Source organism: Phocoena sinus, chromosome 20 (assembly GCF_008692025.1).
Source record: "Phocoena sinus isolate mPhoSin1 chromosome 20, mPhoSin1.pri, whole genome shotgun sequence".
In the NCBI taxonomy this organism is placed as follows: Eukaryota; Metazoa; Chordata; class Mammalia; order Artiodactyla; family Phocoenidae; genus Phocoena; species Phocoena sinus.
Window position 1 is genome coordinate 9,515,783 of NC_045782.1, and position 13,577 is coordinate 9,529,359.

The 13,577-nt window shown below is 53.3% G+C and overlaps 3 protein-coding genes across 4 annotated transcripts; 2 read left to right on the forward strand and 1 right to left on the reverse strand.

Moving 5' to 3' along the window:
* Positions 1–1,212: 1,212 nt before the first annotated feature.
* Positions 1,213–7,990, forward strand: TM4SF5 (transmembrane 4 L six family member 5). Its single transcript, XM_032617328.1, has 5 exons — positions 1,213–1,757; positions 6,665–6,745; positions 7,128–7,264; positions 7,498–7,681; positions 7,756–7,990. Exons 1-5 carry the CDS (start codon positions 1,332–1,334, stop codon positions 7,768–7,770), a joined length of 843 nt encoding a protein of 280 aa, XP_032473219.1. The 5' UTR covers positions 1,213–1,331; the 3' UTR covers positions 7,771–7,990.
* A 95-nt stretch (positions 7,991–8,085) lies between these two features.
* On the reverse strand, positions 8,086–11,316 carry VMO1 (vitelline membrane outer layer 1 homolog). Of its 2 annotated transcripts, none has more exons than XM_032617332.1 (3): positions 9,504–11,316; positions 9,310–9,425; positions 8,086–8,924 (listed from the first exon to the last, which is right to left on the reverse strand). In XM_032617332.1, exons 1-3 carry the CDS (start codon positions 9,687–9,689, stop codon positions 8,762–8,764), a joined length of 465 nt encoding a protein of 154 aa, XP_032473223.1. In that variant the 5' UTR covers positions 9,690–11,316; the 3' UTR covers positions 8,086–8,761. The 2 variants fall into 2 exon arrangements, with proteins under 2 accessions (XP_032473223.1, XP_032473222.1); XM_032617331.1 differs by having other exon boundaries at positions 8,696–9,059.
* Positions 11,317–11,339: 23 nt separating this feature from the next.
* On the forward strand, positions 11,340–13,577 carry GLTPD2 (glycolipid transfer protein domain containing 2). Its single transcript, XM_032617327.1, has 4 exons — positions 11,340–12,079; positions 12,186–12,250; positions 12,507–12,673; positions 12,771–13,577. The coding sequence occupies exons 1-4, from the start codon at positions 11,974–11,976 to the stop codon at positions 13,285–13,287; spliced, it is 855 nt and encodes a 284-aa protein (XP_032473218.1). The 5' UTR covers positions 11,340–11,973; the 3' UTR covers positions 13,288–13,577.

Below are 13,577 nucleotides of genomic sequence, written 5' to 3' on the forward strand. Positions count from 1 at the left end.
AACGGACTTGAGGGCACAGGGTGTGGGAAGGGGAGGCTGGGATGAAGTGAGAGTAGCATTGACATATATACACTACCAAATGTAAAATAGATGGCTAGTGGGAAGCATAAGGAGATCAGCTCCATGCTTTGTGATGACCTAGAGGGGTGGGATAGGAAGGGTGGGAGGGAGGGGATATGGGGATAATGGGGATATATGTATACATATAGCTGATTCACTTTGTTGTACAGCAGAAACGAACACAACATTGTAAAGCATTTATACTCCAATAAAGATGTGGAAAAAAAATGCTGTTGTGTGCAGCTCAAAACAGAGGGAGGTTTAAAAAAAAACAACAAAAGAAGACTCTTTACCCTGCAGTTGACAGAAACACAACTCAAACTGGTTCACATAATCAAAAGTTTCCAAGGATAAGGCTTCAGGCAGAGCTGGGTCTACACGTTCAGATGATGTTGTCAAGACTTAGTCTTGTGAATCCCTTAGCAGTCCAGTGTTAGGATTCTGCGCTTCCACTGCCGAGGGCCCAGCTTCAATTCCTGGTCAGGGAACTAAGATCCCAAAAGTGGGGGGAGGGGCGCGGGGGGGAACTTAGTCTCTCTCCATCTCTTGACTGGTTTTTCCTCTGGATTTTCTTCACTCTCCAGCAGGCAGGTGACGATATGCCACCAGCAACTGCAGCAGGGCAACAAAAACAGGAATTCTTTGACCTCAGATTGCCAACAAGAACCAGAAGTTGGTTCCCATGGGACTGGCTGGGACCACGTGGCCACTGCTGAATCACACATGGAGGCCAGGGGGATGGATGCTTTAATCAATGAGACCTCAGTGGTGGTCTCAACAGGAAGATGGTTCAATAAACAGACATTAACAAGAAGAAACAAAAGGATAATGAACCTCTACCACCATCTTTAGTTTCTTTCCAGGAGGAACTCTCCCTATGGGACTAATAGGGCACCATACACTGGCTTAGTGTGTCCTCGGTTACAAAATGTTTCTCACCCTCACCTTGACTCTTTTTTTTTTTTTTTTTTTGGCCACCCCACGCGGCTTGCAGGATCTTAGTTCCCCAACCAGGGATTGAACCCAGGCCGCAGGCAGTGAGGGTGCTGAGTCCTAATCACTGGACCGCCAGGGAACTCCCTAACCCATTTAATCCTCACCACCTGCCCGTGAGCCAAGGGCATACCTTGGCTGTATACCCTTTGTAGAGATGAGGCAACTGAGACAGAGACATTAAGGGGCTTGGCTAAGTCACGAAGCAGGTAAGGAGTAGACTGAGGTTCTGTGGAGAGGTGTGTGCAGAAAAAGAGGAAACACACTGAACCCAGGCAATGTCCTCTGTGTGTCAAGCTCCCCCACCTCCTCCACCACATCCTCCCCATTTGCCCGCGTCTCTGCTTCAGCCCCGTGTCTCCGTGTCTCTGCTGCAGCCCCATGTCTCCTGCCTCTGTCCCTTATCATCAGCTACTGCCAGCTTCACCACACCTCCTCCTCGACCTTTGCTCCGGGCTTGTTTTTCCCTCTGGACCGGGGAACCTCGGGCTCACTTTCACTTGCTGCCTGTCCTTTCCAAGAGCCTCAGCATGTGCACGGGAAAGTGCGCCCGCTTCGTGGGGCTCTCCCTCATCCCCCTCTCCCTGATCTGCATTGTGGCCAACGCCCTCCTGCTAGTGCCCAACGGTCAGACCACCTGGATCAAGGACCACCTCAGCTTGCAAGTCTGGCTCATGGCTGGCTTCATCGGCGGGGGCCTGATGGTGAGAGGGCTGGCCAGGGCACACGGGCCAGGGGGCTGGGTGCTACTCTCCGGGGTCCTGAACAGGAGGGAGAGGGAGTGAGGGAAAAGGATGGCTGCCCGGGAAGGGATGGCGGTAGCTTGGGGGGGTACCGGAGACTGCCCAGGCTGCCTCCAAACACTGAGCACTCTGTAGGGGAGGTTCTCAGCCCCAGGGTCCTGAGCTGAATGTCTGAGGGGGATGAGAAGGAAGGAGCCTTACTGCTCGAAACTCTTCCCTCTTGGGTAGGGAGTATGTCCTACCAGCCCCTCGCCATCCTCACTGCTGAGCAGATGCTGGAAACACCTCATTACAGGGGTTGAGGCAGAAGGAACAGCTGGTTCCATGGGAGGTTATCAGGTTAAGACAATAATGGGGCTTGGTGCGGGTGTGGTTTACAGTGACAGTATCTGGAGCCAGGGAGCGATGTCGCAGATCAGTCTTTCTACCTATCAACTCAGTGTCACTTCCCCTATTTCCATGTCCCTTCACTCTCCACCCAGGTTCCTGGATGCCCACTGTGCGCTGGGCACTAAGGATAAACTCAGAACTCGGGTCAGTATGGTGGAGAAGGGGTCCCGTGGCTTCCTGGAGACTAGGATCTGTCAGGAGAAGTTGGGGAAGGGGAGACACAGACTTCCTGGACTTTCTAACCCCCATTCGCCACCCCCCTCCCCACTCAGGGAACTTTTTTGTTGTTTTGTTTGTTTGTGCACCGCGTGGCATGCAAGTTCTTGGTTCCCCCACAAGGGACTGAAACCGTGCCCACTGGCTTAACCGCTGGACCGCCAGGGAAGTCCCTAGGGGAACTTTTTGGAAGGTCAAGCGAATTTAACATCTTTATGGCATGAAGATAAAAGATCTACCCGGCACGGTTCCCCACTTCTCAGGATGGCTGACTGATGAAATTCTCAGGGGGATGCCTCACCTTTGTCTCTTTCACTGGCCACAAGTCTGTTAGCTAATGGGGACACCTCTTCTCCTTTACCCAACAATGCCCTCTTACCCATCCAGGTCTTTCCTCCTACTCCCCCCACCCATGGATTTATGGCTGTTGGACTCCGTGCCATACCTCTGACCTCAATCCTCTCTGAGACGTCACACTCCTCCCAACCCCACCCTCTCCGCCGCTGTCACATCACACCCCTCCTCCAGCCCAAACCACCACCACCTCCCCACGATCTTACTTGCCTGTTTCTGGGGAGACCCCCAAGGATGCCCCCCCAACATGCTCATCCCCAGCTTTCCTCCGGCCTCCATGCTCTCAGCCACCCTGGAGAAGGTTCTCAAGTGTATTCACAGTTACTGCTACACCACAGGGACACAGGCGAGGGCCCTGCACTCCCTGAAGCAGGTGTTTCTGCTGGAGAGACACACAGTATCAAGGAAGCAAAAATGTACGCCCCACAGGAGGAAGAGCTGCCTGTTTCATTGGCTGCTGTGTGCCAGACGCCTAGGCCTGGATTAACAGGCACTGGATTAATAGCGAATGAACAAAGTAAACAGACGGGTGAGATGATCTCAGATAAAAGTAGGGACCATCAAGAAAACAAAGCAGGATGCTGTGTAAAGAGCTCCTGAGGCAAGGTGGGGGGGTGGGGGGGCACTTTTTATAGCATTTTCAAGGAAGGCCTTGATGAGGTGACTTCTGAACTGAGACCGGAAAGACAAAAAGAAGGAATCAGCATGACAGACAGGTGAGTACAAAGTGTAAGGCAGGAATAGGCCTTCACATCTCAGGGCTGGAGAGGCCACCAATCGGAGGAGGGCAGAGGCCAGAGCACCTACACCCTTGAAAGGCACAGTGAGGAATTTGAATTTTATTATAAGTGCACAGAAGACTATTGAAGGACTTTTTACCTTTTTAGAAAGTCATACAGACAAATGCCCAGATCCTTAATATATAGCTCAGTGAATTTTTATAAAGGGAACACACCCATGTTCTGGGCACTCAGATCAAGATGTGGGTCATTACAAGAACCCCAGACATGCCTCCCACCAGGCCCTACCCCACACCAACAAGGGCCCCACTATCCTGACTTCTATCCCAGAGGTTAGTTTTGTCTGGTTAGCACTTTATATAAATGGAATCATACAGAGTGGACACTTTTGTTCTGGTTTATCGAGGTCAACATTATGTTTGTAAGTTTCATCCATATTGTTACACAGTGCTGTAGTTTACTATTTCTAATATTTACACAATTATTTCCATTGTGTAAGTATTACTACAATTTATTTAAACATTCTACTGTTGATGGACATTTGGATAGTTCCCAACTCGGGTTTATTCTAAATAATGCTCTATAAACATTCCTGTAAATGTCTTTAGGTGAATGTACGTTTGCATTTCTGTTGGATAGATACCTAGGAGTAAAACTGCTGATTCTTAAGGTATGCAAATGTTCAGTGCTAACAGATATTACCAAAGAGTTGTCTGAAGTACTTATGCCAATTGTATTCCCACCAGCAAAGGAGGAGAGTTCTAGTTGCTCTATATCCCGCTGGATATGGCTGGCTGCTGGGTGGTGAGTAAACAGTAGGAGGTCAGCACCGTGTGCAGAAAGACCAGACTGAGGTCACTACAGTTGTCCAGGGGAGATGAGAGTGGCTTAGATGAGGCCAGTGGCCACGGAGATGGAGAAAATTAAACAGACTCGAGCTATAAACTCAGTGCTTCCTCCTGCCTTTTCAATTACCCTTCTCTTTTCAATGAGACGAGATAGCAGAGAGCAAGACAGACGAGTTCAGACAACAAAAGGAAACACTTTGGCTAGAAAAGTAAAAATCAGGGACTTCCCTGGTGGTCCAGTGGCTAGGACTCCGTGCTCCCAATGCAGGGGGCCCGGGTTCCATCCCTGGTCGGGGAACTAAGATCCCACATGCCGCAACTAAAGATCCTGCGTGCTGCAACTAAGATCTGGTGCAGCCAAATAAATAAGTAAATATTTTTTTAAAAATCACAAACAGGGCTTCGCTGGTAGCACAGTGGTTAAGAATCCGCCTGCCAATGCAGGGGACACAATACAGGGTTCGATCCCTGGTCCAGAAAGATCCCACATGCTGCAGAACAACTAAGCCCTGTGCGCTACAACTACTGAGCCTGTGCTCTAGAGCCCGTGAGCCACAACTACTGAGCCCGCGTGCTGCAAGTACTGAAGCCCACGTGCCTAGAGCCCGTGCTCCACAACAAGAGAAGCCACCGCAGTAAGAAGCCCGCACACCTCAACAAAGAGTTGCCCCCACTCGTGGCAACTAGAGAAACCCTGTGCGCAGGAACAAAGACCCAACACAGCCAAAAATAAATAAATAAATTTATATTAAAAAAAACACAAACAGAGAGGTCGTTTGAAATTGGTAAATCCAAATTCCAGGTGTCTTTGGATCCAGGAGCTTCTGAGTAAGTGATGTAAACAGAAAGGCTAAGCAAGGGGGCCAGCATTGGCCCTAGACCTGCCATAAGACATGGAAGAGGGAAGAGTGTCTGGTGGAAAGTTCATTCAACTCTGCAGGTGTTTCTGTAAGGTTGCTGTGGATGATATAATGGAACTAAAACTCTCAGCCCCTCCTTTGGAGAAGATCAAAATGCCGCCTTGTTGGTGTGTGCCAGACAAGGAAGACAGGGAGGCACAGATCCAGAGAGCTGTGGAATTCCAGAGATGCGAAGACAGGCAAAGAACCTGGTCTGGTGCAACAAAGTTAAGGCTGGAGCCAAAAGTGAGACGCCTCGAATGCCTTCCTGGAGTTCAGTCTTGATGGGCTACTCTTTGAGGAGACCCTAAAGGATTGGATCGGGAAAAGACCAGTTGAAAGCTAAGTTTAATCTGGCGGTAGCAACGTAGTATGGAATGTGAGTTGGCACAGGGCAAGAGATACAAAAATCTAGTAGGGAGGCTGAGCACATCCTTCTCGTGGGAGGTGATTGGGGATTGACCGTGGGGAAGAAAAAAGGACTGACAGATTCAAGAGCCATTGAAGGAAAAGTCCCAAAGACTTGAGGTCTGGCTAGGTGTGAAGGATTCAAGTTTTTAGGCTGGGGTGACCTGCAGGGTATTTCCACTGATGGAGACAAGAAAGCCAAAGGGAGATGAATTGGGGGGAACAAATTGTGAGATTAGTATGAGGCTGGATGAACTTAAGCTAAAACCAAGACATTCAAACGAACATACCCTTCAGGCAGTTAGATTTGAATTTGGAGGCATCAGTTTAGGAGACAACAATTGTTAGAGGAAGCAGCTGATGCCCTGGAAGGGGATGGGCTCTCTGAGGAGGGCCACGGGAGAAAGAAAGACAAAGAGGATCAAGGCTGTATCTTGGGGATTCCTACTCTTCCCATCAGAGTCTTACATGCTCCTCCACCCTCCACCATAATCCCAGTTCACCAGGCATTCCAACACCACTATTCCTTCCTGCTGCTGAGGGACTCTATAGTTATTATTGACCATTTACTCTGAGCAAGTCTTGACATCAAGGCAACCTGTTATTTCATTAAATCCTGAGAACAGCCCATTTCACAGAGGACAAAACTGAGACCCAGAGAGATGAATCAATTCACGGAGTGTGAAGTGAGCACAAGGTTGGCATTAAACCCAGGCCTCCTGACTGCCATTCAGTTGGGCACCTACTGCATGCTGAGATTTATGGGGGATATAATGATATTGCGCCCTATCCTCCTGGAGGCTACAATCTGGACAGAGATAAGTAGGCACATAAATATAGATAAATTTAAAGCAGAGCCCCACAGTGCTCCAGGAGAAGTAGAGATAAGGTCTCCCTATAGTCCAAATGGCTGAAGGCATCACAGGAAGCTTACCTCATCACAATACGGGGTAAGTGCTGATCCAAGTTGGGGACCTGCATGACTCGCTATCACATCGACTCTGATCCCACAGGTACTGTGTCCAGGAATTTCCGCCGTCCGGGCAGGGGGCAAAGGCTGTTGTGGTGCAGGCTGCTGTGGGAATCGCTGCAGGGTAAGATGCAAATTAAGACGGCACTCAGCATAGGTCTTTGAATCTGTCTTCGAAGAATCACACCTAAACCCCTCCACAGAATTCCCAGCTTCACGAGCTCCTCTGCAGAGTCCTAGGCTCCATCTTACCGCTCCCTCGCACCCGCAAATCTTAGGCTTCAGTGGGCCTGACCGGAGGGAACTACAATCCCCATGAACCTTCGCGGCCAGTGGCTCTTAGAATTAGCCGAACTCCAAGCCCTGGAGTTTGACGGGAAATGTATTTTTAGCGAGACTGGCTAGAGCTCGGTAACAAAGCGGGGGATGGGGGGGAGCTAGGCGCGCTTTGCCCACGAGTGGGGCGGGGACGGCCCAACTCACCTCTCCTCGCACTCCGTATCCAGATGCTGCGATCGGTCTTCTGCTCGGCGTTCGGGATGCTTGGTGCCATCTACTGCCTCTCGGTATCAGGAGCCGGGCTCCGAATTGGACCACGATGCTTAATGCACGGCTCCTGGGACTACCACTTCCAACACACCGCGTAAGGCTCAGCCTGTATTCGCGCCCCCGCCCCCATTCTCTGCTACTGCCCACCTGCCTTTCCCACGTGGACCGAGAAACCTAGGTGGGATTCGGCTTCGAGACAGCTTCCTCCACGTGGGCCGAACGAGTCCTTTGCATATCCCCCTCGGCGCCTGCGCGGGGCGGGGAGCCCCGAGGGGGGCGCGCTCCGCGTGACCTCCTTCTCTCACGTGACCCTGCCCCGCCCCGCAGAGGCTCCTACCTGCTCAACCGCACTCAGTGGAGCTCGTGCGTGCAGCCGCCTCATGTGGTCTACTGGAACGTGACACTCTTCTCGCTGCTGGTGGCCGCCTCGTGCCTGGAGATTTTGCTGTGTGGGGTGCAGCTGGTGAACGCGTCCATTGGTGTCTTCTGCGGCGATTGTCGGAAGAAGGAGGTGGGACTGTGTGGGATGGAGCTGTCGAGGAAATCTATTTGGTCCCTGACTAAGTCCTCACTTTTTTTCCGCAGGACGCCCCTCACTGAGGCTCCACGGACCTGGTCCGTCGCTCCTGGACACCCGCCTGGCCCGCCCCCGCCCTGGAATAAACTATTTAGAGCTCTCTTCCGCGTCTCAGATTGTGCCCTTTACAAGGAGTGTCCGAAGGTCTCCATATACACCGTGGCTTGGGGCTCTCGTGTTTGGGACCCTCGCACCCCGCTTGTTATTTCCTTAATAAATAGTTATTGAACTATTAGTGCACTGGAAATACTGTGTAAACAAGACAGGCAAGTTCTGTGCTCTTAAAGAATTTAACATTCCAGGGGTAGAAGATGGGCAATTTTTAAAAGAGGCAATAGATTAATTGGTGATAAGCACTTTTTAAAAACACGGAGGTAGTGGGATAGAAATTGACTGATGGATGGACTTTTTTAATAAGATAAAGTCCAAGAAAGAGAAATTGGAGCTGAAATCTGGTGGATGGGCTAATCATCTGGACAGTTGGGGGATTCCAGGCAGAGAGGGCAGCAAGGACGAAGACCCTCAATGGGACTCAGTATACAGAAAAGCCACTGTTTGAGTTTTGGCACAGTGGGGAAGGAAAACTATGGAAAAGACATCTTAGCCTCGTAAGTTCTAGAAAATGAAACCTTAAGATGATATAGCATTGTCACCTCCTAATTTGGTAGAAATTTCTTGATCTGGGGTCACTGGTGGTTCAGAAAGGAAAAAACCTGGTCTCTTAATGGGGACGATGTGTCTGCAGAGGCTCACAGAAAGGCAGGGACTTCCTTAACTTGTACGCAAAATTGTGTTTAAATGTGTCTTTTCTGAACTATGGGTCGGTAACTTTCAGTAGCTTGCCATGGACTCCTGAAACCAAATCCTAATTGGGCCTGGCCCAATGCTAGGTTAGGAGGAAGATGGGGCTACGCAGTTTCCCACCCCTAAAACAAGAGAGACCAAAGCCAAGACAGAGAAGCTTTAATAGCGGAGGTGGGACTAGGCTTGGGCTGGGAGAGGGCGGCGATGGTGTCAACTGCGGCAGCAGAAAAAGCGCGCGTCGTTAACAGCGGTGTCATCGCGGAGGCCTCTAGGCCGCTCGATCTTGGTCTGCAAGCCGCACACTCCTTTAGGGCAAGGCTCACTCCAGTTTCCAAAGTCTCCCCAGGACAGACCGGGCCCCTGCAGCTCCGTGCTGTCGGAGCAGCGGAAGCGCACGTTGTTCGCAGCCGTGTTGTCCCCGGGGGTCACGGGTGCCTCCACGCGAAGCGAGAAAGCCACCAGGAAGCCGCCGCCGGGACACCACAGCGGCACACTCCACGCGCCCCACCTGCGAGGAAAGCGGAGACGCGCGGTCTCCCCCACCCACCTCCAGCCGGACCCAGGCCTCGGGGCTTCCCAGTCAGGTGCTCCAGTCACCTGACCTCCACCGAGGTGCGGAGCTGGGAGTCTCCCACCCGCTTGCCAGGTCTAAACCTCCCCACAGCGCTGGAGGAACCTGCCTATCGGTAGGGGATGCGTGTAATGGAGAGTAAGGGGCATATCCCGACCCTAGGGGATCCTCGGCCCCTGCCCCCCACCTTCCAGACTGGGACTCCACCACGTGCGTGTTGAGCTCCGCATTCCCGCGCGCGCAGTGCAGCCGGATTCCGTTCAGAGCCGGGTCGTCGCCAGGAATGCCTTGTGGGGGCTCCACCTGGGCGGCGGAGGACGAGTCAGAAGACTGCCATCCTCTGCTTGGGGTCCCCACCGAGACCTAGGCCTGAGCCCCTACCTTGAGCGAGAACCCGCTGGCGAAGAATCCGTCAGGACACATCTCTGGCCAGGCCCAGTCGCCCCAGGGCCCCCCGTTGGTCACCTCGATGACCAATGTGTAGCCGCTCGACGCATCTGCTCTTGCACGCCCGAAGCTCGTCGCCCACAGCAGCAGAAGCAGCTTGGCTCCCGCGCCCCGCTCCATCCCGCAGCCTCTGTGAGCCCAGGCCCTTTGTGCAGGTGTATACCACCTTTGCCCTAAGAGGGCTCCGACTGCGGAAGGGCCACCTGGATTAAGTGACACTCAAAACTAATCCGTTCCGGAAGCCTACAAACTTGTTTCTCAGCTCTGGGAGACTGACGCTCCCAGCGCCAGAGGAGGAAGGTTTAAATAACCACCAACCTACCGAACGTTTACAGACTATAGGCCACGAATCGTGGTTAGCGTTTTGCTGGCATGTTTTATTTAATCCACACAACAGTTTTAGGAGGTGAGAATTACCATTCCTATTCTGCCAGTGAGGGAACTAGGGCTGCGAAATTGCAAGCGACTTGCCTAAGGGCACAGTCAGCAAGCCAGGGGACATTCCAGCACTAGGAAATGGGGAACCCACGGCTAGGGATGGAAGTGATGGTTCCAGAATCCCACTGGACAGGGACCCCAGGGACCTCCAGGATGTGAGGGAGCATCGGAGTGAGACAGGGCAAGAATCCATGAACTGTGGGAGCTGGGAAGCATCTTGTGAGTGATTGGGGCCCCGACTACTTGAGAATCTGGGACATCCCTTCCCCTCAAAAGAAAATGTACACAGAGACAGGAACAGTTTTAAAAAGTTTATGGACAGGGAACTGAGAACAGGAGACGACGCTATTTCTTTCATCGCTTCCAGTAGCCTTTCCCTCAATGTTTTTCCCCCTGTGACCACCAGGGGGACTCCTAATTAAAAACAAAAAATTGTTGTGGGGAGTACCACCCCTGATTTGCCTGCCCTTCATACACATTCCTTTGTCTATTCAGTATTACTTATTTAGAAATAATGTGTTTGGGCCCAGGCAATATTCTAAATGCTAAATAGAGCAGCCACCAAGAAAAGGCCCCTATCTTCATCAGAGCTCACATTCCAGTGGGGGAGACAGATGATAAATTCTCCAATGGACCCTGAGCTCTGTGAAGGAACATTTGTCTTCATGGGGCCTAGTACAGGGCCTGGCATGTGGAGGTAGTTAATAAAGGTTGGTTTGATGAATGATTGAGGAATCAATTTGGAGATTAAAAAAAGTAAACTACAGGGCTTCCCTGGTGGCGCAGTGGTTGGGGGTCCGCCTGCCGATGCAGGGGACGCGGGTTCGTGCCCCGGTCTGGGAGGATCCCACATGCCGCGGCGCGGCTGGGCCTGTGAGCCATGGCCGCTGGGCCTGCGCGTCCGGAGCCTGTGCTCTGCAACGGGAGAGACCACAACAGTGAGAGGCCCACGTACCACAAAAAAAAAAAAAAAAAGTAAACTACAGAAATGTAGAAGGTGACAGCCTAAACTATATAATGAGACCTCAGGCACCCAGATTAAGATAAGGTCCCCTGGGCTTCCCTGGTGGCACAGTGGTTGAGAATCCGCCTGCCAATGCAGGGGAGACGGGTTCGAGCCCTGGTCCGGGAAGATCCCACATGCCGCAGAGCAACTAAGCCCGTGCGCCACAACTACTGAGCCTGCGCTCTAGAGCCCGCGAGCCACAACTACTGAGCCCTCGTGCCACAACTACTGTAGCCCGCGCGCCTAGAGCCCATGCTCCACAACAAGAGAAGCCACCACAATGAGAAGCCCGCGCACCGCAACAAAGAGTAGCACCGGCTCACCGCAATGAGAGAAAGCCCGCGCGCAGCAACGAAGACCCAACGCAGCCAAAAAATAAATAAATTTATAAAATAAAAAAAATAATAAGATAAGGTCCCCTGGGGACAGGACAGAGAATTTAGAAGAGGGTGTTCTCTGAATCCCAGGTGCCCCATGCTTGAACTTAAAAGGTAAGATTTATGGAGCAACTGTAGCAAGCTTTTCCACTTACAGTGTTTGCACATACGATATCAGTTAATCCTCACATGAAGCCTGCAAAAGAACATATTATCCTCAATGTACAGTGGAGGGAACTCAGGCCCAGAGTCAACTTAGGGTCCACCATTGCTCAGTGGGGGAACTGGTTCTGACCTCAGCCTCTCCTCACAATACCCAGCCTTCCTCTTACTACAACCTGGCCTTACAGGGAAGGGAAATGTAGCGACGTGTCACTGCTACCGAATCCCCCAAATCCTCTTCATTGAGTCCCTCTCTCCTCAGATGCTGCCCTCTGGGGCAAAGGGCACAGGAGAGGGGGACTTAGTAGGTTAATTATTAATCCTTTGCGCCTCAGGCACTGCGGCTTCTCTCCCCTCCTGGAGGCGAAGGGACAAGGCCTGGCGAGGGGCTGGTGAGGGGGCGGTGGTCCCTGCAGCAGCCATGCGGGTCGCACTGCCTCAGCCGGTCCCTCGGCGCTGGTTGCGCAGTGCGATTCCTCTTGCTGTCTTCACACTACTGCTTGTTTATCTCTGGGCTCGGAGCCTCCGTGAGTACCCCTTCCCTCACCTGCTCTGGGAGGAACCGGGGAATCCAGGCCCTTGAGACCTAAGGTCTCTCCTCAAGCCCTCGTTGTTCTGTTTCACTTCCCTCAGGTGCCCTCTCAGGCTGCAGATCTGGGGCCCAGTCCTGCATTGCCAGGGAACCGCCTCCTTTCCAGGTATGCTCCCGGAAGGGCTGGGACTGGGAGCTCCAGGTAGGACCCTGAGCAGGGGGAAGTGCACCAGGCTGAGGATCCGATGAAGGGCAGGCCCTCCTCCTCCTCTCCCTTCTCCCGTCAGAAGCTGAGAATACAGCAAGAGGGACACCATCTAGATTTTAGGAATAATTTCTTCAGAGCCCAACTGGGCTGCTTGGCGAACCCAGCAAGCTAGGGCTTCTGCTCCCACTCCTTTCCCCTCCTATCTCACCCCCAGGACCGGCAACAGTCGGGACCCTTGGAGGCCCCGGAACGGGAAGAGCCTCAGTGTCTGGGCCCTCAGGGGATGCTGGGCCGCATGATGAGGCCGTTCCGCGCCAGTCTGAACCAGGAAAGGGATGTGGAGTTGTCGCAGTACCTGGCAGGATGGAGGGAGCTAGTCCGGTGAGTGGTCTCTCCCCCAACCCCATCCAGTCCTCGCCTCTTTGTGGCTCCATCGCCCTCTCTCAAACCTTCCTACCCTTCCCACCATCACACACAGGTTCCTAACTCCCCTCGGCTCCATCTTCGCCTTCGCCACAAGCGAGGCCTCCGCCAAAGTGACAGCCCTCGAGGCTCTGGTGCACGGCCCAGAGGCCGCGCACTACACGTCGCTGGCGACCATGGTGGCGTGGGAGCGGCCCGGGATCGCCCCACGACTCTCGGCCGGGTGCCCGGGCTCAATGACGATGCTCTTGCTGCACCGTGCGCTACGCTGGTCCCAGCTCTGCCTCCACCGGGTGGCTACCGGGATGCTCGGAGGCCCGGACGCTGGCGCTCAGTGCAGCGACGCCTACGGCACGGCCCTGGCTCCGCACCACCCCTGGTTCGTCCGTCAGGCCGCTCACCTCGCATTCCTCGCCTTCCCGGGTCGCGGCCGCTTGCTCGAGCTGGCGTGTCCGGGTTCCAAAGAGGCGGAGGCGCGGAACGCGCTGGTCCGGGCTGCGGGCACCCTAGAGGACGTCTACAACCGTACTCAGGGCTTGTTGGCCGACGGCGGCCTGCTCGAGCTGGCCTGACCGCCTACTGGCCGGAGGAAGGAAGCGCCCTGGGGAGGGGTCGGCGCAGCTCCAGGTTGAGCCCTTGGCCCCGCCTCCCGGTGGCGGGGGCGTGGTCGCCATATACCCCGCTTCCTTGGTGACGTCACCACCCCTGGAGGCTCACCTCGACAGGGGTGGGTTTTTTAGACCCTGCCTCTATCCGCAATCTCCGGGAGAAGGGAGGAGCTGTGGGGAATAAAAATTATTCTTTGGGACTTCCTTGGTGGCAGTGGTTGAGAATCCGCCTGCCAATGCAGGGGACCCGGGTT